General features: G+C 41.9%; 1 protein-coding gene across 1 annotated transcript in view; it reads left to right on the top strand.

Annotated features, from left to right (window-relative positions):
• Positions 1-26,765, top strand: part of dcaf1 (ddb1 and cul4 associated factor 1) — an 81,706-nt gene that overhangs the window by 11,164 nt on the left and 43,777 nt on the right. The window contains exons 4-11 of the mRNA XM_080183690.1: positions 427-500; positions 4,121-4,234; positions 5,639-5,776; positions 12,999-13,499; positions 16,848-16,949; positions 22,965-23,123; positions 23,849-24,028; positions 24,805-25,014. Coding sequence (XP_080039816.1) covers positions 427-500; positions 4,121-4,234; positions 5,639-5,776; positions 12,999-13,499; positions 16,848-16,949; positions 22,965-23,123; positions 23,849-24,028; positions 24,805-25,014 — 1,478 coding nt within the window. The remainder of the gene's footprint in view (positions 1-426; positions 501-4,120; positions 4,235-5,638; positions 5,777-12,998; positions 13,500-16,847; positions 16,950-22,964; positions 23,124-23,848; positions 24,029-24,804; positions 25,015-26,765) is intronic.

Here is a 26,765-nt window from a genome sequence, read left to right as displayed (position 1 = left end):
TTTACTGCATTATCTCAACTTGTATAGTTGCTCTGCCACTGGTGCTTTGAAACAATGTACCTTTCTTAGCCCCCTAAGTGGAGTATGAGTAATTGTGCAGCTTCTTCAAAGATTCGGTCAGTCGTCTCCTGTTCTGTGCTGTCTGCTTGTCTGAAAGAGAGACAACTCTTAAAGAATCCATCCAACTTGAAATATTTTTTAAATTTTAAGTTGCTGAACTCTTCCAAAATCTGGAAATGTTACTAATCAATTTCTGGGCATTCTTGCAAAAGTATCACTTCTGCCTGGGATTGATGTAAAATATTAGGTTGACCCCTACATGAAACTCAATTGACCTTAATTAATAGTTATTAAGCTTTGATTGCTGGAGTCTAATATGAAAAATGTGCTAGTCTTTGTAATGTGCAGATAATATTTTTTTTTCAGGTCGAGCAGATCCAGAATGTAGACTTGGACATCTGTTAAAAATACTCTTCAAAAATGATGATTTTATGAATTCGGTATGTATGTCTATTGCTAAGTAATGCGAGTGCAGCAAAAAGCAAACTTGGGCAGAATCATAGATGAGGTGCAACTATATGAAGTCCAAATTCTTCTGACCATAGAATGATACATTGCGTACTTAGGTGATGGAAGCAAAGATGATCAATAATTTCAAAAGGAGATTGGATGATACTTGAGAGAGCTATTGGCCTGGAGCAGGCGTCTGAAGCTGATTAGATTGTTCTACAGCACGCTGGCCTGGATTTGATGGGCCATATATCTTCTTTCTGAGCCATTCTGATTCTCTCAGCACAGAAGGAGGCCATTCATTTCATTGTGTTTGTGCCAGCTCTTTGGTACAGCAAGCCAATTAATCCCATTTGTCTGCTGTTTCCATACTGCTCTGTAATTTTTTGTTCACGTATTCAGCTGATTCTCTTGAATGATAATCTGCTTCCAACACCCTTGGTTTCCTTGTACCCTCACTCACATATCAAAGTTCATCTATCTTTAATGGAGCTGTCCTAGGATGCAGGTGATTTCCAGTTTGCAAAACCAGTCAAGATAAGCCAATCAAAAGTAACCACATTCTATTGTGTAGATAGCCAAATTTTTTTTTAAACCATAGGACAATTTTTTTTTAATTTGGGAAACTGATTAACTATTCTTTTGGTTTTGATAATGAGGCGAAACAGTAGTAATTTTACTTTTCCTTTGAACTTGTAGTGGGAGACAGTTCTGTGATTGGAGGAGTTTGCAACTTTGCCTCAGGATAATGGATGTTGATGGGGACATCATGGTACATATGCGTAGTGAGCTACTAACAGTCATAGCACCCCCCTCATCACAGAAAATAATAGAGTTTGACAGCAAAATAAATTTCAATGTTAAATCCAATAACAACACAGTGGGAGGAAGTGAATTTGGGTCTCTTTTTTCCTCTGATATCATACTCAGCCTCTGTTCCAAAAAGAGAATGAAATCGCTTGAGGATCCTCTTTGGCCTGCTCTCCTGTTCTTCCTAATCAGCCAGCCTAAAGTAGCATTGATTTTGCACAAGTGCATCTGCACCAGTTCTCATTCTTCTGCCCGCCCGCTTTCCCTGGATGAAAAAAGAAAATAACTTTGATTAGAAGAGGCATTTTAAAATAAAAACAATGCTGGTGGTACAATGGATAATGGGGTAGAGAGTGGGGTGGGGTTAATGATCAGCACTGAGAATGGATGTCTGGGATTTATAGTACAGGTGAAAATCCTGGCATTGTGAGGGAATTTTATATTGTGAGCTTGTAGATTTTCTCTGTGGAAGGATAAGGAGTTATCAATTTAGAATTATAATTGAGTGAGGCAGGGTTAGGAATTTATATTTAAGCTGTCGTCTTGGCAAGTGGATTGCCTTAGCGCTTACCGTAGTTGAAGCAGCAACCACTACGTTTTTCATAGAAAGGGTAGAGGATACTTGAAGAAGAAGAAACAGGACAAAGGTGAAGAGTAAGATGTTGAGATCAGTTTGGTATATTTTTTAACGAAGAATCATACAGACATCATTACAGTTTGGATCAGAAACCCAACTAGATCCCAACAGTTTTTTTTCTAGTTTGGCATTAGTGTGGGAATAAGGAGTCGGATTTTCTGGCGATAATCACCCCAAGACTAGAAAATCCCGCCTGTTGTCAATGGACCTTCACATAGTCTACACCTCCCCCCGCCAATTCCACCCAAGGTGTTTCACTCCAGATGTGATTCTATTGACACATTAGGAAGCTTTTATTAAAACAAACTTTATTTAACAGTACAGTTTAACTATAACAAATGAATTGGCTTAACTTGTACAAATTGAAATACTTGAACATAAGATACAATTCTTAACTGCTAACCTACCTCTAATTAGTTCCAATTCAAGAACTATTTCTCATAGATTTAAACTCTTCAGTATCAGTTAGCAGCAGACAAGCTTACTGTGTACTTGAACTGCCAGTTCTTGAGCCTCCAGGGTACCTGTGGGGAGAGAGAGAGATAGACCGAGCTGTTTCTCCTAGCAGATCCCAAACAGTAGCCAAGGGAGAGCGAGAGACACCTCTTTCTTCTTTCAGAACCTGGCAGTAACTGCCTGCTTTTCTCTGTAAGCTTAGCTCCTCCCTTTAAGCACATAACTGACAATCAACCTAATTAAAGCCCTATTCTGAGACTCCATGGGGAGAAAAGTAAATTTAAAAAATGCATCAACTCAGATGAAAACAAACTGATCCCTAGCTAAAATCGATTATTAGCCTGCATTCTGAGCAGGTGAACTGTATCTCTGAAGGTCATTCTAGATTGACCACTTGTTTGTTGCTTGTAATTAAGGACCCCATGCATCCCAGACACATTCTCTTCCACCTTTTGCCATTGGGGAAAAATACAAAAGTCTGAGATCATGTACCAACCGACTCAAAAACAGCTTCTTCCCTGCTGCCTTCAGACTTTTGAATGGACTTACCTTGCATTAAGTTGATCTTTCTCTACACCCTAGTTATGACTGTAACATTATATTCTGCACTGTCTCCTAGTGCACAAGAAACAGTACTTTTCACAGTATACTAATACATGTGACAATAAATCCAATCAAATTGTTCATAGAAACAGTATCTTTGAGATCAACTATGAGCATAGGAAGTCCAACTTAGGGTGAGCCTCCCAGTCAGGAAAGCTGAGGGTGGAGGTTGGTGATGTGGGTTCAAGGAGGCCAAAGGCTTCTGGAGAATTAATATTTCTGCTTCTCCAGCTTGTAAGCTGTGCTGAAAGAGACATTTTGGGGAGTTGGTAGCTCTTGCCTCAGGGCAGCATGTTGCACAGTGGCTAGCAAAGAGCCAGGGATCTATGTTCAATTCCAGACTTGGGTGACTCTGTGGAGTTTGCATGTTCTCATCATGTCTATGTGGGTTTCCTTCGGGTGCTCCAGTTTCCTCCCACAGTCCAAAGATGTGCAGGTTAAGTGGATTCGCCATGGTAAATGTGCGAGGTTGCGGGGACAGGGGGAGAGACTGGTGTGGATAAGTTGCTCTGTCAAAGAGTTGGTATAGACTCAATGGGCCTCCTACTACATTAAAGAAAAAAATATATAAAATAAGAAAGATCAGTTGCTGGAAATCCAGCAAGCCAGGCCTTCCATTGCTTGCTGATAAATTTAAGTTCCTGCACCAGTGAAGTCACTGGGCTGTGACTTTGGTATGTTAATTAGGCCTTGTCTATCACTCACGGCCTGGCAAGACTTCAGGTAGGAATGAGATTGTGATCCTGATATCTCCATGTTCAGTAGAGGTTCGGGGAGTGTGGGGAAGAGTGGGGTGTTAAAATTGAGGCCAGTGATTCTGCAGATTTGTCTTAAATTTACCACCATTCAAGCACAGGCCATGTCTTCCGGTTCAGCTGTTCTAGATATGATTAAACAACTGTTCATGAAGTTTACATTTCACAGGATTGAATCTCATGCTACCTTTAGCTAATAAAATGGAGAGGGTGTAAAGGAGTATTTTAGAAAAAGTTCAATACTAAGCCACTGTGCCATTTGTTTGTGAGCAGAAAAACATACACTTGTTTCCTTTACATATTTTAATTTTATTTTTCCTCATTTCCTCTATCTTTGATCCCTGGACAGTTGGTGAATACGTACGTGATGACCAGTAGAGATCCTTCAGTCAATACGTCAGCATGCCGTCTCCTGTTGGATATCATGCCAGGACTAGAAACTGCTGTTGTCTTTCAGGAGAAGGTAGGAGGAAGGATGCTGTTGAGAGTGAGGATGTTCGCCTGTTGGGTTGTATCCTGTTTATGAAATATTAAAATGGTAAACTGGTCTTACAGTCATCAAGTTAAGTGATGAAGGGCACAGCATTCAGCTTTATCATATATTAGATTAATTGAAGCATCCACATCTGTAGCATTGTTGATGACCATTGTGATGTTAGTGTACGTTTAAGAGTTTTTTTTTAAATCATGCTCTGTGATTCAGCTGATATCATTGTTGGTGGCTAGACTGGAGATGTCCTTTTATTGCTGCTTATAATGGGGGTTTGTTTATTTTTTAATGTGGGATCTTTTATAGCCCTGCATTGTTGGGAGAAAAACTGGTTGACAGGTCAGGTGATAGGAGCTCTTTCATTTTCAGCCCTGAGCTGCAGGTTTGAATGTTAGCTTTTGAAGCTAGAAGCAAGCTAAAAAGAAGTCTCTCTCTCTCTCATTGAAATTCTGCGGGTTAGCTGAAAGCTTTTCTGGAATAGAAAATCCGCTGTTGGTGGCTTGACCAGAGTCTACCTGGAGTTCCTTGGAAGCTGTTCTGGGTGTGTCAGGAGGATTAATAGAACTTGCAAGACAGAGTTTTCAATCCTCCAACCAAAGGACTCCACTCCAATATCACATGAGCATAGTCTTTGCTGTGTTGAACCTGTTTAAAGGGTTTTGTTTCATTAGAACATTTTAGATAATTGTTGAGGGTTATACATTATCTTGTTTGTTTTTGTTTCTTATTGATAAAAATTATTGCTAATTTTCTTTCCATACATGTTAACTATATTCTTAAATAAACTTTGTTTGATAAAAGCTCCCTATTGAGTCATTTGAATCATGCCTGAAGTGAAGTATTTCATGCTTACCCTAGCCAAATTCAAGATGCAAAACCTATGATCCAGACTGGATCCATAAAGCACTTTGGAGTTTCTGACCTGAACCATAACACCATCTTAACCTCTGAAGCAGTACCATACATCACTTGTAGATTATTGGATTTAGCTGTGATAACTTTCTGCCAAACATCATAAATTCTGACTGCACGTACTGTCTTAGCTCACTCACAACAAAATGGCCTTTTGAGAGAAGTTGAATTCAGTATGAAACATAAGAAATGGACCCAGAAGTGGATCATTTGCTCCCCACCCCAGCTTCCAAAGCCTGCTTCACCATCAATGTTACCATGGCTCATCTACCTCAACTCAATTTCCCACATTATTTCCAAATGCCTTATTTCCCTACCAATGAAAAAAATTAAACCAACATTCATTTTCCAATTTAGGTCACTTAATTTTCAGTGTTAAGTCATTTAATGAACTGTGGGAGAGAATTTGTTGACTAAGGCTGCAGAGAATTCTTATCCATTGCTGCTGTGCTATTCTCTCTTTAGGAGGGGATTGTTGAAAACTTGTTCAAGTGGGCAAAAGAGAGTGATCAGCCTTTGAGAACTTACGCCACTGGCCTCCTTGCTGGAGCCATGGAAAATCAAGACATTGCTGCCAACTACCGGGAAGAAAACTCACAGATGGTAAGGAATGTGATGCTGCTGCTTTGAAGAAACACAGTAAGAAATCTCATAACATCAGGTTAAAGTCCAACAGGTTTATTTGGTAACAAACGCCAGCTTTGAGGAAACCCAGTATTTGTATTTGGGGTGATTCCAGTAATACATTGCCAGTGGATTCACCATATTTGAGCTTTGCTAGTTATCTCAGGATCCAAAAGCCAAATAAAATTTGGAACTAAGGTTAGTGAAATGTTTGGTTCCATTGCTTGTCTCCAAACTATCCTTTTCAAAAAGCAGTTACGGGGAAGCTACATGTGAAAATATAAATTAGCAAAAGGCTTTTCGAACCCTTCAGCTTGCTCTGTCTTTCAGTAAGATTACGGTTGATCTGATTGCAGTCTCAATTCCATATTCTGCCTATCCCAAAAGCTTTTGACACTTTTGTTAGTCAATAATCTATTGATTTCTGTCTTTAAAATGTTCAATGAATCTGCATTCACTACTATCCAGGGTAGAATTCCAACAACTCTCAACCTGCTAAGAGAAAATATTTCTTCTCATCTGTTTTAAATGGGAGGCCCTGTCTCTCCCAAGAAGAGGAAACATCCTTTCTGTATCTACTCTGTCAGGTGACTCTTAAGGATTCCTTCTCCTAAGGATCTTGTGTTTCACCTCTCAATATTCCAAACTTGAATGTATACAGGCTCAGCCTTTCCTCATTAGATAATCCCAGGTATCAATCAAATGAAACTTCTACCGCTTCTAATGTATTTATCCTTTCTTAAATAAGGATATCAAAACTGTACACAGTATTGCAGACATGGGATGGGATTCTCTCAAAAAAAATTCTAAGTGTCAAATTTGTGTAAAAACTGGAGCAAATCCCATTGTTATTTTCAGTGGGACTTTCAAAATGAATCTCCAACACTCTGCGCTGCAGAGTGCCCTAGTGTAAACTACGTTTGAAAAAAAACAGGAGCGGGGCCTATTCCTGCTGGAGAGGCCAGCAACATAGCACTGAGCAGGCCACTGTGCATCCGTTGATCTGTCAGCATCAAGATCGCTGGCCTCCTTCGCTCTGTAACCACCGAATGCAGTGTGGCAGCAGGACCCCACACACCCCACCGGTCTCCACCCCACTGAGGACCTATCCCTTTGGCACAGTTCAATATCTGGTGGGTGGTGCCAAGATGCCCCCTGGGCATTGCCACTTCACCTGTTAGGCAGTGCCAGGGGGTCAGATTGGCACTGCTAAGTTGGAAATACCCCTCTCACCCCTAATTCCAACCTTCTGGGGGGGCCTCAATGGCCTCTCTTCATTCCAGCAGAGTCGGACCACCAGCTCCCTGCAAGTGGTGAGCTATTGTAACCCCCGCTGGGCCTGGTGAGAGCAGAGGCACTAGCGGGCCTGGGGTTGCATACTAATTCTACTTTCCATAAATTATACAGCTCCATGTTGATTTCTGGTGCAGAGCTGATGGCACCAGAAATCCAGCAGTCAGAGCCTCAGAGGCCTGGGCGTGGGGAGCCCACAAAATAGCCTCCACTCAAGCCTACCATCTGGAGAATCGTCCCCATGATCTCACCAACACCCTGTACAGTTGTAGCAAAATATCCTTACTTCTATATTCTATTTCTCTTGCAATAGAGCAACATTCAATTTGCTTTCCTAATCACTACCTACATGTGTGCTACCTTTTGTTTTCATACCCCAGGATGCCTAAATCTCTCTAAGTCCTTCCTATATCTCACAGTAAGAAGTCTCACAATACCAGGTTAATGTCCAACAGATTTATTTGGTAGCAAAAGCCACTAGGTTTCGGAACACTGCTCCTTCGTCAGGAGAGTGGGAGTTCTCTTCACCTTCAGGGCATATAAAGACACAAACTCAATTTACAAAACAATGGTTGGAATGCGAGTATTTACAGGTAATCAACATCATGGCCTCCTATATCTGCCAGCTCTCTCCATTTAAATAATATGCTGCTTTTCTATTCTTCCTATCAACAATGACCAAGTTCACATTTTCCTACATCATGTTGTATCTGCAAATTTTTGTCCACTCACTTAATTTATGTCCCTTCGCAGATTTTTTTTATATCCTTCAGAACCTACTTGCCTATCTTTAGCAAACATACATTCAGTCCTTGCATCCAAATTATTGATGTAAATTGTAAATAGTTGAGGTCCCAGCACTGATTCCTGCGGCCTTCCACTTGTCACATCTTGCCAGCCTGAAAATATACAGTGATTCCTACTCTCTGCTTCCTGTTAGCTAACCAATCCTCTATCCCTGCAAATATGTTATCCCACACATCATGAGCTCTTATTTTATGCAGTAATCTCTGACGTGACACCTTATCAAATGTCTTGAGAATCTTGGGACAGCACATTGGCAGGTTCCCCTTTCTCCACATTGCTTGTTACTTTCTCAAGGAATTCCAGTAAATTAGTCAACATGATACCGTGCCAGGTGCCCGATAGCACAGTGGTTAGCACTGCTGCTTCACTGCACCACGGAGCTGGGTTCGGTTCCTGGCTTGGGTCATTGTCTGTATGGAGTTTGCATGTTCTCCTTGTGTCTGCGTGGGTCTCCTCCGCATGCTCCAGTTTCCTCCCACATTCTGAAAGACTTGCTGGTTAGGTGTATTGACCCGAAAAGGTGCCGGACTATAGTGACTAGGGGAATTTCACAGTAATTTTATTGCAGTGTTAATGTAAGCCTTACTTGTGACTAATAAACTTTAACTTTTATGATTTCATTTTCACAAAACTATGTTCACTTTGCTTGATTGCATTAGATTTACTAAGTGCCCTGTTGTAACCTCCGTAATTGATTGCAGCAATTTAACTATGACAAATGTTGTGCTAACTGGCCTGCAGTTTGATATTTACTGTTTCCTTTCTTGAATAGAGTTACATTTGCTGTTTTGCAATCTGATGTAACCTTTCCAGGATAAGTGACTGTTCCTGCTGTCCACCACCATTGTCTACATACTGTGTTGTCTTCATAAGTGCAAGGGAGGTTTAGTTTTCTTTTCCTTTTTTGATGGGTCTCCTTGGGGCATTTCTCAGCTCCAAGTGAAGGTGCTTGCCAAATCTCTGGCCTCTACTGCTTTTCAGGAAGGTTCCAGAGAAGAAGTGGATGGCTCTGACAATCAATATAAATTTTTAAAAATTCCCAATAATCCTCCCAAGCCATTGAACTCCATCTCCATGTTTCCCTTATTCCAGCACGAATTCAATCTTATGAAGTTGCAAGTCTAACCCCATGTCTCTGCAACACTATATTCTGCACCCTCTCCTTTCCTTCTCCCCTGTGTAGTCTAGGAACAGTATATTTTGTCTGTATAGCATGCAAGAAACAATGTTTTTCACTGTTTCCCAATACATGTGACAATAAATCAACTCAATTGTCTTTTTTGTTGCTGTGTAAACCTGTATAAAAATCATTTGAGTAAGTTGCTGTGATATAAACCTCTATGACTATATGTTTCAAAGTACATTTAGTTACAAAGTAAAGATTCGTAAGCGCTCAAGTAGGAGCAGTTATTCAGCCTGTATGAGATGACGTGATGTCTGTTTTATGCCTGAGTATTTACAGTGTGAAGGAACATAGGTGCGTATATTATGCATGGGAAGGAACATCTTCAGTGGACCTAGTGGTTGACAGTGCTTGGATTAAATGGAGGAGACATAAGAACATAAGAAATAGGAGCAGGAGTAGGCCATCTAGCCCTTTGAGCCTGCCCCGCCATTCAATAAGATCATGGCTGATCTGTCGTGGCTCAGTTCCACATTCCCGCCCTCTCCCCATAACCCTTAATCCCGTCTCTTATCAAAAAGCCATCAACCCGCGTCTTAAAAATATTTAGCGAGGTAGCCTCCACCACTTCAACGGGCAGAGAATTCCAGAGATTCACCACCCTTTGAGTGAAGAAGTTCTTCCTCAACTCCATTCTAAACCGCGCCCCCCTTTATCTTGAGGCTGTGCCCCCTAGTCCTACTGTCCTTTCTGAGCGGGAAGAGTCTCTCCACCTCTATCCTCTCCATCCCATTCATCATCTTATATGTCTCAATGAGATCTCTCCTCATTCTTCTAAACTCTAACGAGTACAAGCCTAGTTTATTCAGCCTCTCCTCATAGCTCAACCCCCTCAACTCCGGCATCAGCCTAGTAAACCTCCTCTGCGCTCCCTCCAAGGCCAAAATATCCTTGCGTAAGTACGGCGCCCAAAACTGCACACAGTACTCCAGCTGCGGCCTCACCAATGCCCTATACAGCCGCAGCAAGACCTCCCTACTTTTATATTCAATCCCCCTCGCTATGAAGGCCAGCATCCCATTCGCCTTCCTGACCACCTGCTGCACCTGCAAGCTGGGTTTTTGCGACTCATGCACAAGGACCCCGAGGTCCCTCTGCACCGTCGCCTGCTGCAGTTTTTCGCCCCGTAAATAATAGTCCTTCCTACCATTATTCCTACCAAAGTGGACCACCTCACACTTGCCAACATTAAATTCCATTTGCCAGTTCCTGGCCCATTCGCCCAGCCTATCTAGATCCTTCTGCAGACTCTCCACACCCTCCGCGCAATTTGCCGTTCCACCAATCTTGGTGTCATCAGCAAATTTCGACACCATACACTCGGTTCCCTCCTCCAGATCATCTATATAAATGGTAAATAGCTGAGGCCCCAGCACCGACCCCTGAGGCACTCCACTAGTCACCAACTGCCAATCCGAATAGCACCCATTGACCCCCACTCTCTGCCTCCTATTTGACAACCAATCCTCTATCCATGCTAACACCCTACCCCCAACTCCATGTCCCCTGACCTTCTGCAGTAACCTCTTGTGACAATCATGGACCATTTTGCAACGGCCACCTGCTAGCCACCAGTTAGACTCCTGCAGTGGCATAGTTAATGTCAATAGGTTGGGACACTTGAGCACTGGTTCATATCATCACACTTGCTGTTGGGATGAGGAAGGGGTGATGCTGACAGTCTGACCGGTTAATATGGTTTCTGCTTAAGATTCATAACGGCCTTTGACAGCTGTTGAAGAAATAGTGCAAGTTTTTCTCTGTCGCCCCTCCCGCCCCCATCAAAGCTCCAGCATCTATCCCTGCAATTATAATGGAACTAATTTTGAAAAACTTCCACCACTTGATGGAATTCCAACTTTTGGATAATGGAATCTGTCCCTTTTTTTCTGACTTCTGCCTCTCCTCGGCTGCTGCCACCTTCAATGCAATCAAAGCTGGGAGGAGAGAGTCTCAACCTGGAAATTTTTGCCTATAGCGAGGCTGAGATCAGAAGCCCAGGGAAATCACTACTCTGCCTTATGCAACCCTGGCCTTAGCTGTGGTCCTTAACCCACCACTCTGGTGGAGTGCAGGTTCACGGGCAGGGAACAACCAGAGGTTTGCCACTGGTACTGGAAAGGTGCCAGTTTTAGGGAATGTCACCACTTTATTCTCTGCTAGTTGAATTACAATAAAAGTAGGAAAATATCACCAAAAGGGAACACAGTATGTGCTAGCGTCAAAAACCTCTGGATTTTCAGCAATATATATTGACAGCTTTAAGTCATGGTGGCATAGCCTGGCCATGAAGGAGCAACAGAGCGGTTCAGTGGCACAATTGAGCTGCTGAGTGGATGCATGGGGAGGGGCTGAGGTTTTGAAAGGCAGCAGAGTGAGTGGTTGGGGAGAGGGGCTGATTACATTGTGGATGGGTGGGGAGTCTGCCATTACGAAAGGGATATGAGACTTTAGCTAAAACCTGAGTACATAAAATAATTTTTTTTACATGATCCACACACTTCTATATACTAAATGTTACTATGCTGCAATATCCCTGTTTTGTTTTTGCTGGTGTCGGGGGTCACATTAATTTTCAGGAGCTATGTTTTTATCCCTTTGTGCGACGTGGACACTCCTGGAAAGGCCAGTATTTTTCACCCATCCCTAATTGCCCTTGAGAAGTTGGTGGTAAGTTAAAATGGGGTCACATTAGGTAATAGTTTGCCTTCACGTGCACAATAATCCAGGACGTTCATGTTCTGTAGTTAGTCTAGACTTTGAATCAGATCAATGTCTTCATCCTGTATTAAATGCGCTAAACTGCATTAAATGCTGAAGTCACTTTGGTGATTTGATGCAGATGCATTGGTCCATAAACTTAACAGTAATAGAAGGGAAACAAAGGGAAACTGCTTCTTCCCACTCAAAGTCTAATAATTTCACTTATTTGAAGTGACTTAGCAGTATTTGCATTTTGCTACAAATGTAAGTGCTATAATTACATGATTTGTTGTCACAAAAAAATTGAGTTCTTTTTTGTCCTCTGCCACTCTCACCCTTGCGACTAACCCTCCTTCCTTTACCTAATGGTGTCAATGTAGTGTTGGAATAGTAGGCCTCAAGGTAGTTCAGGCCAGATTTTCTGCATTTCTTCTTTCACTGTTTACTGGAGTGGCTTTTCAGTGAAATAAAAACAGCAAATACTAGAAGTGCTCAGACACTCAGATACTTTTCGTGGAGAGAGAGAGAACTGATCAGTCCAGTGGTCTTTCATCAGAACTGGAAGGTGCTAAAAATGAACAGCTTTTAAACAACTTTGAAGAGGAATTTTTATTTTGGAAGAGGGTCAGGAGTAATTAAGTGACAAGTGATGATCAATGGTGAAGTAGAGTGCTAATGAGAAAAGTAAAGAAGGGTTGTAAACAGTGATATACAAAGGGGGAGTAGGGGTGTCATGGTGCAGGAATGTGACAAGAGGTAAATTCCAGGGATGTGGGTTACTCCACTGATGGTGCATCAATGAACAATTCTCATCCCAAGCCCCAAAACACAGCCCCATCACTCCATTGGCTCTAGTGCAGCCACATCCATTACCAGCAGCTGTCTGACAGAAAGTAAGAAAGATGGTTGGGACTGAAGCCACTAAAGTCAACATTGTGTCAGTAGGGTGTAAAATGCTCATGTTCTTTAGAACATTGCTGGAAGCTGAATTTGGAGAATTTAAGTGAAACCCCTTTTCCTCAGTGACCCCTGTGGTTGCTCTCTGGAGAATTTAAATCCTCAGTACAAAGACAAGTTCTTTTGATTCTAAAGCAGCATTGAAATTAGTTTAAAAATGAAACTAATTAATTTTGTAATTGTTTAGAAATTAAACCAGGGGCCGCCTTCCTCTTATTTATGTACAGTATTAACGATCCATTTCTAACTTGCGTAAAGGTGCCAGTGATGTTGCAGCGCTTGCGAGATTTACAAATACAAGACTTGGAAAACAATCAGAAGATGAAGTGGCAGAGCCCACGGAGACCACACTTCACACCACTACTTCCAATGGACGAGGAGGCAGTGGACATGGACTATGGCGATACATCGAAAGCCGAAGATGGTGAGAACTGCACTGACGATGTGTCCTTCCAAATTAATTCCTCACACAAAACCAGCAGCAGGGTCAACTCCACTATCAAGAACACAGAACATGAGGATGGAGTGAAGGGGAAGAGTGGGCAAAGGACTGAGATGGAGAATGTAAGGAAAGCAACTAAACAGAGACTCAGCTTTAGCAACTTGGACTCTGAACGAATATGCAACGAGCAGTCGAACAGCTGGTCAGAAATGTCATCTTGGGTGATTGGCAATAATTATAACCTTTTCCCTTTAACCTCTGCTATTGAGCAAAGGTTAATTCTACAGTACTTGACGCCCTTGGGGGAATATCAGGAGGTAAGTAATGAGGCTGACTTAAAACAAAATTATTCTTGGGATTTGGACATTGCAAACATTGAGTTATTTATTGTTCATTCCTAGTTATCCCTGAGAAGTTTGATGCAGTTTGATACAGTTGAGGAGTTTGCTAGGTTCTTCCAAAGGCAGTTAGAAGCCAACCATGTTTGCATAGAATTGGAGTCACACATAGGCCAGGTTGGAATAGTAGATTTTCTCTCCTAAAGGGCTTTAATGATCCAGTGGATTTTTACAGCAATCCAATTGCTTCATGGTCGCTTTTACTAATGTGTTTAAAAAGCTAGATATATTTTCTAAATGAGATTTGAAATTGTTCTCTGGGTTTGATTATTAGCCCAGTAATGGAACCCTTTTGCTATCGTACCAGAATTTGTTTCGTTAATGACTTTATTTTTATGTGAGGGCTAAATATGATATGATGTTGGAAGCAAATGCTTCCAGGTCAAGTATAGACAGTTTAGATCTAGAAGAATCCCCTGCTACCCCAGTATGAAACTTCATTTTGCACTGTGGCCATAGAATCCCAACAGTGCATGAGGAGGCCGTTTGGCCCATCGAGACTGCATTGTCAACAATCCCACCCAGGTCCTATCTCTGTTAGCCCATGTACTTGGCCTGCTAATCCCCTGACGCTAAGTTAATTTAGTATGACCAATCAACCTGACCTGCACATCTCTGGAGAATGGGAGGAAACCCATGCAAACACTGGAGAAGACAAAAATTCCATGCAGACAGTTGCCCAAGGACAGAATTGAACCCGGGTCCCTGATGCTGAAAGGCAGCAGTGTTAACCACCATGCTGCCCGTTTGTTTGGCCCATTCTGTCTGTCATTTTGGGATAGTTTCCTTACATTAATGAAGTGACTACAATCAATTAGCTGTAAGGTGCTTTGATCCTGATTTTGTGAAAGGTGAGGTACAAATTTAATTTTTGGTTCTGGGCTGTAGACCCTTGTTGACTAGACCTGGGTTAAGGGCTGACAAACTCATCTGGATAGAATTCTTGGAGTCAGTAAGTAGTGGTGGTTTCAAAATAATAGTCACTGCTAGATTCCAATAATTAGCAGATCAGTAGCCCACTCTACCATACATCATCCTGAGTGGCTGGTGTGCAAGATTAATAGTTTTATTTTGAGTGTTTGTAGTCAGAGTTGTTTCTTTTGAGGATGGGGTCATCATTGTCCCTGTTAAGGTATAACCGAAAGATTATCAAAGTTTCACCTCTCAGAATGCACTAATGTGAGAAACTACTGGAATAGTTATTGTTCTTAAAAGATAATCCTTGCGTCTTGGTGTAATAGGCATAAATGGCCCTCTGTGTTCTTTCCATGAAGTGGTTTTTCTAAAAGTGTTCTTTGCTTGGTTTGAGTCTGGCTACCATGTTACATGGCAAGAAACATTACACAGGATGTGGAAGACCGACAAGAATGATCCATAGTGTAGAAGCAAATAAGCCAGAATCAGTGGCACGGTGGCATAGTGGTTAGCACTGCTGTCTCACAGCATTAGGGGCCTGAGTCCAATTCTAGCCTTGGATGACTCCGTGGAGTTTGCATGTTCTCCTCATGGCTGTATTGGTTTCCTCTGGGTGATTTGATTTTCTCCCATATTCCAAAGATATGAAAATTAGATGGATTAACCATGATAAACATGCAGGGAAAGGGTGGAAATGAGGGCCTTCATGGGATGATCTTTTGGAGAGTTGCTGCAGACTCGAGCTGAATGGCCTCTTTCTGCACTGTAGGAATTCTATCGTTCTAAGGGTAACTTGTCTTTTCTTTCTAGGCTGCAGAGTATATAAGTAATTCTGGTGTACAGATTACTCAAAACATCACTTCAGATTACTTAGGACTGAGGCCTTAAATTTAAATTAAAACAACATTTTATTGGAAAGGGCATCTTAACTAGGAGCAGTAAACATGTGGGATGAGCAGAAATGGAGATATTGCGACATTCAGAATGTTGATTGCTATAGTGGGAGAGCTGGAATACCAGAAGGATCAATTTTGATTGGCTGGATGGCCTTTTCTCAAGTGTTTTTCAGTATTGTCCTTCGAATTTTAGCCAATCTCCTGTGGAGGTGCTCAACGTAAGTTGATGTTTTATTGCAAAACCCAGTCATGCATAATGTGCTCTGTAAGTGAAGTTGTGTTCCTTTAAGGAAACTTAATCTAATAGTTTACCACTGTGCCACCGTGCCACTGATTCTGGCTTATTTGCTTCTACACTATGGATCATTCTTGTTGGTCTTCCACATCCTGTGTAATGCTTCTCGCCATGTAACATGGTAGCCAGAATCAAACCAAGCAAAGAACACTTTTGGAAAAACCACTTCATGGAAAGAACACAGAGGGCCATTCATGCCTATTACACCAAGACCCAAGGACTATCTTTTAAGAATGATAACTATTCCAGTAGTTTCTCACAGTGCATTCTCAGAGGTGAAACTTTGATAATCTTTCGGTTATACCTTAACAGGGACAACTAAGTTCAGTTTACATTCTGAAGAGCTGTTTCAGGTCTAAAGCACCCAGCAACCTATCTTGTTTGTTTATCTCATATTTTACATCTGCACAGATGTGCATGCACAGATAAATAAAGGCATTAGACTGTTGGTGCAGTACTATGATATCTCAGCTTGTTGTATTCACTGTTTCCAAAAATGGGAATACATTATTTCAAACGGCCCCATTTTGAGTTCAAGCTCTTCGATCTATCCTTTCTGATTATAATCAATGCCTGGCACTTTGAGCAAAGTCCAGACAGTGGTGTTATCCCCGCATTGATGACTAAAACTGAACCACAAAGTTCTTAGCTCCATGTCAGTTCGCTGATCATAGGCAAGATTCATAGAGCTGCCAGAGTTGACCTTTATATTCATTGCCTGGTATCACAGAGAAAAGGAAAGGTTCTTGAGAAGTCCCAGAGTTGGCCAGTGTCTTGAGCATCCCATTAGAGTTGCCCTCTTCAGGGACTAGTTTGGTGTTCTTTTAGAAGAAAACAGTTTGAGTTGTGGAAGAATTTGACAGATGATGCAGTTCCAAAATTCTGCCAATAGACGTCAGTGGCACATCACCAAGCTGAACATTGTTATTTGATCTATAGTTTGCTCTGTGTGACCCAGGATTGAAGATGAAAATTAGCCGGACCTTGAACTCTAGATCCTAGGTTTATTGGTTGAGAACTTGCAGCAATCGTACTTCAGTTTTTTTGAAGGGAATTGCATTATGCCTGATTGTGTGCTGGTGTGAAATTCAATTGATGACACTTGGTGACCTTTACAGGCTTGCCTTCTAATAATAACTCATCGTTTCTGATTTTTACTAGTTGTTGGCTGTGTTCATGCAGCTTGGTGCTCGAGAACTGCTGATGTACTACATTGATCTAAAGCAGACTAATGATGTCCAGCTCACCTTCGAAGCACTTAAGGTATGAGAGCATTGACCAAGTGTTGGCTGATGGAACGTTCCATTCACTCTGTTCTGCACATGTTAGCCATAAATATCAGTCATTTTCCAAGGACTGATTAGTAAGTGAATTGCCTGATGCAAAATAGAGTCACAGAAACCAAGTTCAGTAGCTGTGCTTGGTTGGTAGAGGTACTGCCATCAGCTGCAGCACTCCTGTTTGGAGAAAAATTCAACATGCTTAATTCTTAACATTATGCAGTAATCCCTTCCAGAAAACCCACCTGTATAAATATTAGTGAGGACAGAATTAGATTCAAATAAGCTGCCCCATGGTAAATTAGCCTGCCAGTTCTCACTGTCTGGGGAAAATGTTGAGGATGTCCCAATAATAAAGGGAGTAGGGGGCATGAGAAAGGTTGGTAGCATTCCTTCAAATAGGGTCCAGATAAAGGCTGGGATAAAGACATTTCACCTGAATGCACGAAGCATTCGGAACAAAGTGAATGAGCTGGTGGCACAGATCAGCACAAATGGATATGATCTGGTGGCCATTACGGAAACGTGGTTGCAGGGTGACAGGGACTGGGAGCTGAATGTCCAGGGCTGTCAAGTGTTTAGGAAGGATAGATGGGAGGAAAAAGGGGGTGGGGTAGCTCAGCTGATCAAGGATAATATCAGGGCGGTAGTAAGGGAAGACATAGGCTCCAAAGAGCAGAACGTGGAATCGTTGTGGGTGGAGATAAGGAACAGCAAGGGGAGGAAGACGCTGGTGGTGTGGTCTATAGGCCCCCAAATAATAACTTGGAGGTGGGGCGGGCTATAAACAAGCAAATAAATGATGCATGCAGAAATGGAATGGCGATAATTATGGGGGATTTCAATCTACATATTGATTGGTTGACCCATGTCGGACACGTTGGGCTTGAGGAAGAGTTATTGGAATGCTGCCGGGATAGTTTCCTTGAACAGCGTGTGATGGAACCGACGAGGGAGCGAGCTATCTTAGATCTGGTGTTATGTAACGAGGCAGGTAGAATTAGGGACCTTGTTGTGAGGGATCATCTTGGGACGAGCGATCATTGTATGGTTGAGTTTTTGATGCAGATTGAGGATGAGAAAGTAGGGTCCCGGACCTGTGTCCTCTATTTGAACAGAGGGGAGTACGATCAGATGAGAGAGGAATTGGCAAATGTAGATTGGGGGCGCAGATTGGTCAGTAGGACTGCTGAGGAACAGTGGAGGATCTTTAAGGAGATCTTTTTCGGTGCTCAGCAGAAATATATTCCAGTGGTAAAGAAGGATCGTAGGAGAAGGGATAATCAGCCGTGGTTATCGAAGGAAATAAAAGAGAGTATTAAATTAAAAGCTGATGCATTTAGAGTGGCTAAAAGTAGTGGGCGAGTAGAAGATTGGGAGAGGTTTAAAAATCAACAAAGAATGACTAAGAAGTTGATGAAGGATAGACTCTGAAGCTAAACTAATGCTAAATATAAAAAAAGGACAGTAAGAGATTTTACAAATATATAAAGAGGAGGAGGCTGGCTAGAGTGAATGTTGGACCCTTAGAGGATGAGAGGGGGGATTTAGTGGTGGGAAATGAGGAAATGGCTGAGGCCTTTAATAAGTTTTTTGCCTCGGTCTTCACGGAGGAGGATGCGAATAGTTTGCCAGGTATTAAAGATAGAAGGATGGTAGGAGTTGAGGGCCTGAATGCGATTACTGTCACTAGAGAGGTAGTGCTTGATCGACTAGTGGGACTGATGGTGGACAAGTCCCCAGGACCGGATGGAATGCATCCCAGGGTCCTGAAGGAAATGGCAGAGGTGATAGTAGATGCCTTAGTGATTATTTTCCAAACCTCGCTGGATTCCGGGGAAGTGCCGGAAGATTGGAAAACGGCTAATGTTACGCCGCTGTTTAAAAAAGGTAGCAGGCAAAAGGCAGGGAATTATAGGCCGGTTAGTTTAATGTCTATTGTTGGAAAATTGCTGGAATCCGTCATCAAAGAAGAAATAGCGAGGCACCTAGAGAAGAATTGTTTGATAGAGCAGACGCAGCACGGATTCGTTAAGGGGAAGTCGTGTTTGACAAATTTATTGGAATTCTACAAGGATGTGACTAGTGCAGTAGACAGAGGGGAACCGGTGGATGTGGTGTTTCTCGATTTTCAGAAGGCGTTTGATAAGGTGCCGCACAAAAGGTTGCTTCAGAAGGTTAGGGGGCGTGGAGTTGGGGGTAAGGTGTTAGCATGGATAGAGGATTGGCTGTCTAATAGGAGGCAGAGCGTTGGTATCAATGGGTGCTATTCTGATTGGCGGTTGGTGACTAGTGGAGTGCCCCAGGGATTGGTGCTGGGGCCTCAACTATTTACCATTTATATAGATGATCTGGAGGAGGGGGCTGAGTGTAGGGTGTCAAAATTTGCTGATGACACAAAGATGAGTGGAAAAGCAAATTGTGCGGAGGGTGTGGAGAGTCTGCAGAGAGATCTGGATAGGCTGAGCGAGTGGGTGAGGACCTGGCAGATGGAGTACAATGTTAGCAAGTGTGAGGTTATCCACTTTGGCAGGAATAATAGTAGGAGGGATTACTATTTAAAGGGCGAAAAGCTGCAGCATGCTATGGTGCAGAGGGACCTGGGGGTCCTTGTGCGTGAGTCGCAAAAACCCAGTCTGCAGGTGCAACAGGTGATCAAGAAGGCGAATGGGATGCTGGTCTTTATAGTGAGGGGGATAGAATATAAAAGCAGGGAGGTCTTGCTGCAACTGTACAGGGCACTGGTGAGGCCACAGCTGGAGTACTGTGTGCAGTTTTGGTCGCTGCACTTGCACAAGGATATTTTGGCCTTGGAGGGAGTGCAGAGGAGGTTCACTAGGCTGATACTGGAGATGAGGGGGTTGGACTATGAAGAGAGACTAAATAGACTAGGTCTGTACTCGTTGGAGTTTGGAAGGATGAGGGGGGATCTTATAGAGACGTATAAGATAATGAAGGGGATGGATAGAGTAGAGGTAGAGAGATTCTTCCTGCTCAGAAAGGACAGCAGGACTAGAGGGCACAGCCTCAGGATAAGGAGGGGGGGAGGCTGCAGTTTAGAACAGAGTTGAGGAGGAACTTCTTCACTCGAAGGGTGGTGAATCTCTGGAATTCTCTGCCCGTTGATGTGGTAGAGGCTACCTCGCTAAATATACTTAAGACATGAGTGGATAGGTTTTTGGTAGGCAAGGGAATTAAGAGTTATGGGGAGAAAGCGGGAAAGTGGAACTGATCCCCTTCAGATCAGCCATGATCTTATTGAATGGCGGGGCAGGCTCGAAGGGCTAGATGGCCTACTCCTGCTCCTACTACTTATGTTTTTATGTGACAGAATTGCATAAAGTGAGTGACATACAAACAGACCATTTATTTCAGTAGGTCTATGTCAGTATTTTTGCTGCACTTGAGCCTCTTCTCATCACTCTTTCTGTCAACCTATTGGCATATTCTTCTATTCATTTCTTCCTTGTGTATTTCACACTTTCCTTTAGATGCATCTAAGCTGTTCAGCCCTGCTATTAGTAGCGACTTCTACATTCTAAGTGTTTTTGGTAATTTGCTCTGCCATATTCCCAGAAGATCATGGGCTGCTCTCCCATTTTGTTAGAGAACTGACTTGTGGTCATTTAACCTGGGGGTCACCACTTATCGGGCAAAGAGCAAGGTAGAAAAGATAATGAATTCATGAATAATCTCAGCCAGTACGGGAATTGAACCTGCACTGTTGGCATTGCTCTGCATCATGAACTAGCCATCCAGCCAACTTAGCTAACTGACCCCCCTGCTCTTGGTAATATAGTTGCCATGGATTCCCCGATGGGTTTATTAATGCCCATCTTCTATTTTGGCCCATTCTCTCTTCACTAAGTGGAAATATGTTCCAATACTTCATTAAACCTTTTTGCAATGTCAAAGACCGCTATAAGGTTGCTTGGCATTTTTTTCCTCAAAAGCCAGCTGACTTATTAAAGCTTTCTTGATAGTTATATTCTCTCTGCCTCCTTGGAAATTATTATTGTACCTTTCCATTTGCCTCTATCATTTTCCTAATACAAAAACCAGAACTCAGCATGGTACTCTGTTATCTAAACAGGATTTAATGTATGTTTAACATAACATCTCATTTTCAAATCTAAGCCTTTAGAAATGCTTAGTATGTTGTTTTTTTTGGACTGATTAACTGTCATTGCTGCTTGTAGTGTTATAATCTAGGTCAGAAGCTCCAAAGTGTTTTATGAAGTCAGCCTAGACCATAAGTCTTGCACTTTGAATTTGGCAGGGGTGAGCATATGATGCTTCATTCCAGGTATAATTCAAGAGACCCACTAGGGAGCTTTTATCAAACAAAATTTTCTTAAGAAATTGAACTATAATAAGAAAAATAAGCAATAACTTCTACCAATTACAAAAAGCACAATTGTAACATTGTATAAGTCTTAACAGCTAAGTTTCTTGTTCCATGGTAAACAACCCTCACAAACGTTCTAGGCTTCACACAAAAGTAAGTACACTCATATGATGCTGGACCTTGCAGCTTTCCAACCCCTGTTGTAGATTATTTCTTTCTATGCTGAATTGAAAACACAGGCCTTCTCAGTCCTGGAACTTTTTGCATACCTTGAGACACACAGATACTGTTTGCCTATAGCTTCTAGTTGCACCTCACAGCAGAATTTTCACTTCAGAGAGACTGAGAACGTTGCTTTCAGTCTGTAGTCTCAACAGCTTCTGCCAAAATGGAAGTAAAACCTTTGAATTTCTCCTGTAAAAAGCACTGTCCCAAGGTTTAACCTGACCTTCCAATCATTCTTCACCAACTATTCAAAACAGGTCATAAAACTCCAGGACGCTGCGTTACACCAAATTGAAAATAAATAAGATGTCCATTATATTGCTTCAACAATGAAAGATACTGGTATAGACAGCATGGTGCCAAAACAGAAAGGCCAAGCTTGCTTGAAAAAAAACACAGAACATGATTTAAAATACATTTCTTAAAGGCATTATAGCATCACACCAAATTTGTGTATCTGAGTGCGCAAGAAAAGTCCCCACTTGAGTGAGTCAGTAGAAGGTGCTGTTAGGTCCCAGGTTGAGTTAACATCTTTAGGGAAGATGGGAAGAAATTTCAGGAATGGGCAGATGAATCATGTATCAATGAGTTTGCATGGCTGTCTGTTGATTTGAATTGTTAATTGCAGATCAGTCTGATCCTGTCTTCAGACATCCCTGTCCAATTTCCACAAGGGAAAGCTAATTAGAAGTGTGAATCTCTGGCTAGTTTCCCAATTCCTAGCCCAGGGCTGCTTATACTGACATCAGCACTCAAATGTGCCACCAGAAAGGGCTAGGAATTGGACCTCTACCATTTAGTGGGATTGTAGCTGATCTTCTACCTCGGCTCTATTTGTTCCTTTCGATTTACTGTGTTTGTGCACCAAGGGCAGCAGGTTCTCTCCTATGCTGAATTTACTGATCGTAGCTAGGTTGATGGTAGAGTAACTTCAGCTTACCTCAGTGCTCCAGACTAAGAATTGGAGGAGGAAATTAATCACTTCTGCTCTCTTGTGATCTCCGCTGGAATGCATGCTTGAGCATTCAGTGGACAAGGACAGTATTTGCTGCAGTGTTTGCACTATTTACACAGTCATTAGTCATTTGAGTGAGATTCTTGATTGTAGCATGAATCAGTACCTTCAGGTGAGGAAAAGCTGATAGATGGGGTAGGGAAGACAGGGTGAGATGACATAGAGAGGGGCTGATGGACCAATTTGTTGCTAATTGTTATAATCTCTCCTCAAAATAGAACCTAGTCTGGGAAGTAGTGAAATGCTGACTGTCTCATTGTTGGCTGTCTTTGTAGCATGGGCTGCACAAATGGATTTCATGGGGGGAGCTTTGTCACTGAATCACTGCCATAACACTTGTGAAATAAACTAGCTATCGGCCCCACGGTTTCCGAACAGTTTGTTTAACAACTGTCTTTCCTCCTCTGCAGTACTTGGCCTCTCTGTTGTTGCACAAAAAATTTGCTGCAGAGTTTGTGGCTCACGAAGGAGTTCAGAAGTTGCTGGAGATCCCTCGGCCCTCCATGGCTGCCACTGGTGTATCGCTGTGTTTGTACTATTTGGCTTACAACCAGGATGCAATGGAACGGGTGAGTCTAGCATAGAGCTGGGAAGGATTCCAAACTACTTGGTTTGGTGTCCTGTATTGTTGAAAGATGAGCTTAATGCACAATGCTGTAATATGATGTAGAGGATTTAAGAATTATTTGATGCTGTTTCTTCTCTTTTGGAATGGATTCTGACTCAGCTGCAGTGATCTAACAGCTGCTTTGATGGTATGTTTTGTTTCTAGGGCCTGAGAATTCAGTTTTTAAGATTATTTCTGTTGGTATTATTCTTTATAAATTAGTATCCCTAATTTCCTTTGATCACTGTTGGCAGCTCTGCTTTCAGTGTTCAGCTCCTAAGTCTATGAATAAGTTTCTCTGCATTTCCACCCCACTCTCATCCTTTAAGAACTCCCAAAAACCTACCTCTTTGACAAAGCTTTTTGCTGCCCTAATGTCCCCATAGATGGCTGTATCGCAGATGTTGACTGATAACACTTCTGTGAAGTGCCTTGTGATGTTCTCTGTCAAAGATGCCGTATAAATTCAAACTGTCTAGTTGTGGCTCAGTTGGTAACATTCAAGCCTCTGAATTGCAAGATTGTTGACACAAATCCCGTTCCAAGTATATAGGCTGCAAAGTGCTTTGGAATGTCCTGAGCTTATGAAAAGTGGTATGTAAATGCCAGGCCTTTCTTTCCTTTGCTCATTTATTGCAGGTATTTGTTGCCTGTGCAGCCTGATAATCTTCGTTCTTTTGCCCCCAGGTTTGCTTGTTACCGCAGTATGTACTGTCTGATGTCGTCAGCTACACCCTGTGGCTGTTGGAGTGTTCCCATGAGTCGGGCCGCTGTCACGCCACCATGTTTTTCTCCATCTCATTCGCCTTCCGTTCCATCCTGGAGCTTTTCGATAAGCAAGATGGTCTTCGGCGAGTCGTTAACCTGGTATGGTTGACTTTTTTGTTTGCCATTATTTTGTTTATGCTGTAAACTGGCTCTGGGTTGGTGTGGTGACATTTCCTCATTATGTCTGGAGCTGAGAGAAATATGCTGAAGAAAATTGCACACAAATATCCACATCAATGGGGCAACAGAGCCAAGGCAATAAATTGCTGTCCCAGTTTGCAGAGAAATGTAATAGGCTGGCAGAGAAGAAACGTTAGGGTCTCGCTAGCCAGCAGGAAAGATGAACTTTTGAATAGAAACAAAGCCTTAAATAAATGTAAAGTGAGTTTGTAAAAATGAGTTTTGAATAAACTGTAGTCCCTTAAACTTGTAGCCATATCCACATTGTTCTTTCTGTCAGTTAACTATTTATCTTCTGGTGAGTCGATTCAGGTGTTTATAATGTTGAAATAATTTGTTCGGGTAAATACAGACGAATTATTTCCTTTGCCAGGGTGGTCAAGAGAACTAGATCCTAAAACTTATTTAGAAGGGAAATTGTACACTGTTGTTTCACACAAAGGGGAGCAGCAGTCTAGAACTCTTTCTCCCAAAAGGCTAGAATAAAAGACTGATAAATCTCACTCTAATACTCACATGTAACAAAAAAATTAAGGTGGGTAAATGGGATTGAGTTACAGATCAGCTGTAATCAAAGTAAGTAGCTGAACAGGCTCGAGAGACTATAGACTTCTGTTTCTTTGTTCCATCTGTGCTCAGAAGCCCTAACTTGATCATGTGACCCGAATTTAGTTTTGTTTGTATGTCTTCTGTAGATCAGCACGCTGGAAATCTTAAACCTGGAAGATCAGGGTGCTCTGCTCAGTGATGATGAGATCTTTGCCAGTCGCCAAACTGCCAAGCACACGTGCATGGCACTACGTAGGTACTTCGAGTCACATTTGGGGATTAAACTGGAGCACGTGAAAAGATCCTTGCAACGGACAGAAGGAGGTGCTATTATTCACCCACATCCACCATGTAAGGTGTGTACAGATAAGTGAAACCTGTGTGGAGAGCTGTAAGTCTTTTCAGTGTAGGTGGGGGATTTTGACACCAAATAATATATTGTAAAATTACAAAACTGTTGTAGCAAAAAGAGAGAGGATAGGCCCTAAAGTCAAGTTTTAGGACAGTATTCAGGTGAGCAGGTCCTCCATTTTCTTTCAAATGGGAAATATATTCAATGGCAAGAGCTTACGACTCAGCATCAAGTTTTGAAAAAAGACTGCATTCTGGAGATATGAAATAACAAGAGATTGGTAAATGGTTTTGAAATAGCTTTTCTTTTTAATCGTCCATGAGATGTGCTTGTTGTTAGCAAGGCCAGCATTTGTTGTCTATTCCTAATTGTCCTCGAGACGTTGAGTCAACCTGAGTCATGTGTAGGCTAGACCAGAAGGCTGATTTGACGTATATAAGATTATGGGATATGGATGGGGTGTTAGGAAGCAGCTGTTCCTCTTGGTTGAGGGGTAAATCACGAGGCGGCATAGTTTTACGATGAGGGGCAGAAGGGGATTTGAGACAAAATATTTTCACTCCCCGAGGGTGGTGAGATTCTGGAATCCACTGCCTGGGATGGGGGAGGCCTTACAACCTATTAAAATATTTGGAATAGCAATTGAAAAATCACAACATTCAAGGATATGGGACCATGCTGGAAAATAAGATTAGCGCAACTTTCTGATTTCTCTTGATCCTATAAATATTTTAATGGTAGTTCTTGTTGGTGGAGACTTGATGGGCTGAAGGGCCTTTTCTATGCTGTGCGACTCTATGCTCTAAGATAGCTGTCTTGAGTTGATGGACTCATAACAAATATTGACAGTCTATCACCAGAAACCCAAGAAGTCAAGAAAGGAAAATGTTGGAAATGGACCAGGTGAGAGAAGGGTGGAAATAGAATCAATGAATTGATAAAAATCGAGTTGTTATCACATTGTCTCCTGCTGTGCTCCTTTTCAACAACAACTATTTTGGGTGCTATTCAAGTTTATCCTTTATACAAATTGAAGACCATGTTGATGCTGTATGAACCAGTTTACTGAGAGCCACGTGTGCTCGTGTCTTGTACCCACATGTTCTCAAGTAGCCCCTGCAACTTCAGGATGGATGTAGATTTTAAACCAAGCTTTATTAAGTGACTTCTCTCTTAGATACCAGGTTCCTTTCAACAGTGAGCAGGCTAAAACTGTCATTGTATCAAAGTGAGAATTTTTGTGCAAAATGCTTTGCCATGTTGCTTTGATGTTGTGTGAAGTTGAGTTCGGCTTCTTTAAGGGTGAAAAAGATAGTTTATTTTTAGTTTTAAAAAATGTTTATCTTTCTACTCAGCTAGGGAGAGCCTGAGGGAAGCTTAGATGTGTGTAATATTGGGTAGGCGTCTTTCTAAACATATTAACTTAGATGGAGGGTGTATGTTAGTTTAAGAAGCTTTGATTCATGTTGGTTTGTGACATTATCCATGGACAATGTCCCATTGTAACTTTGTATCTTCCCATACAGAAAGCTGGTCATGTTTGAGTAACCCATTTCAGTTTGTATCCAGAGCGAATCATGGCTGTGGATATTTTTCTTTCCAGAGGCATAATAACGTGAGGAATATAATTTTCCATTTAGAAATTGTGCCTCTGATCAAAGACCGTTTTTTTCAAGGAAACTTTTTATTGACCTAATGTTGATCAGTCTAAGAATTGTTGGCCTGTTTTTGCACCTTTTTTATTCATTTATGGGG

This window comes from Carcharhinus amblyrhynchos, unplaced genomic scaffold (genome assembly GCF_965287045.1).
Source record: "Carcharhinus amblyrhynchos unplaced genomic scaffold, sCarAmb.v2.hapA scaffold_378, whole genome shotgun sequence".
In the NCBI taxonomy this organism is placed as follows: Eukaryota; Metazoa; Chordata; class Chondrichthyes; order Carcharhiniformes; family Carcharhinidae; genus Carcharhinus; species Carcharhinus amblyrhynchos.
This window is presented reverse-complemented; position numbering and strand designations above follow the sequence as displayed.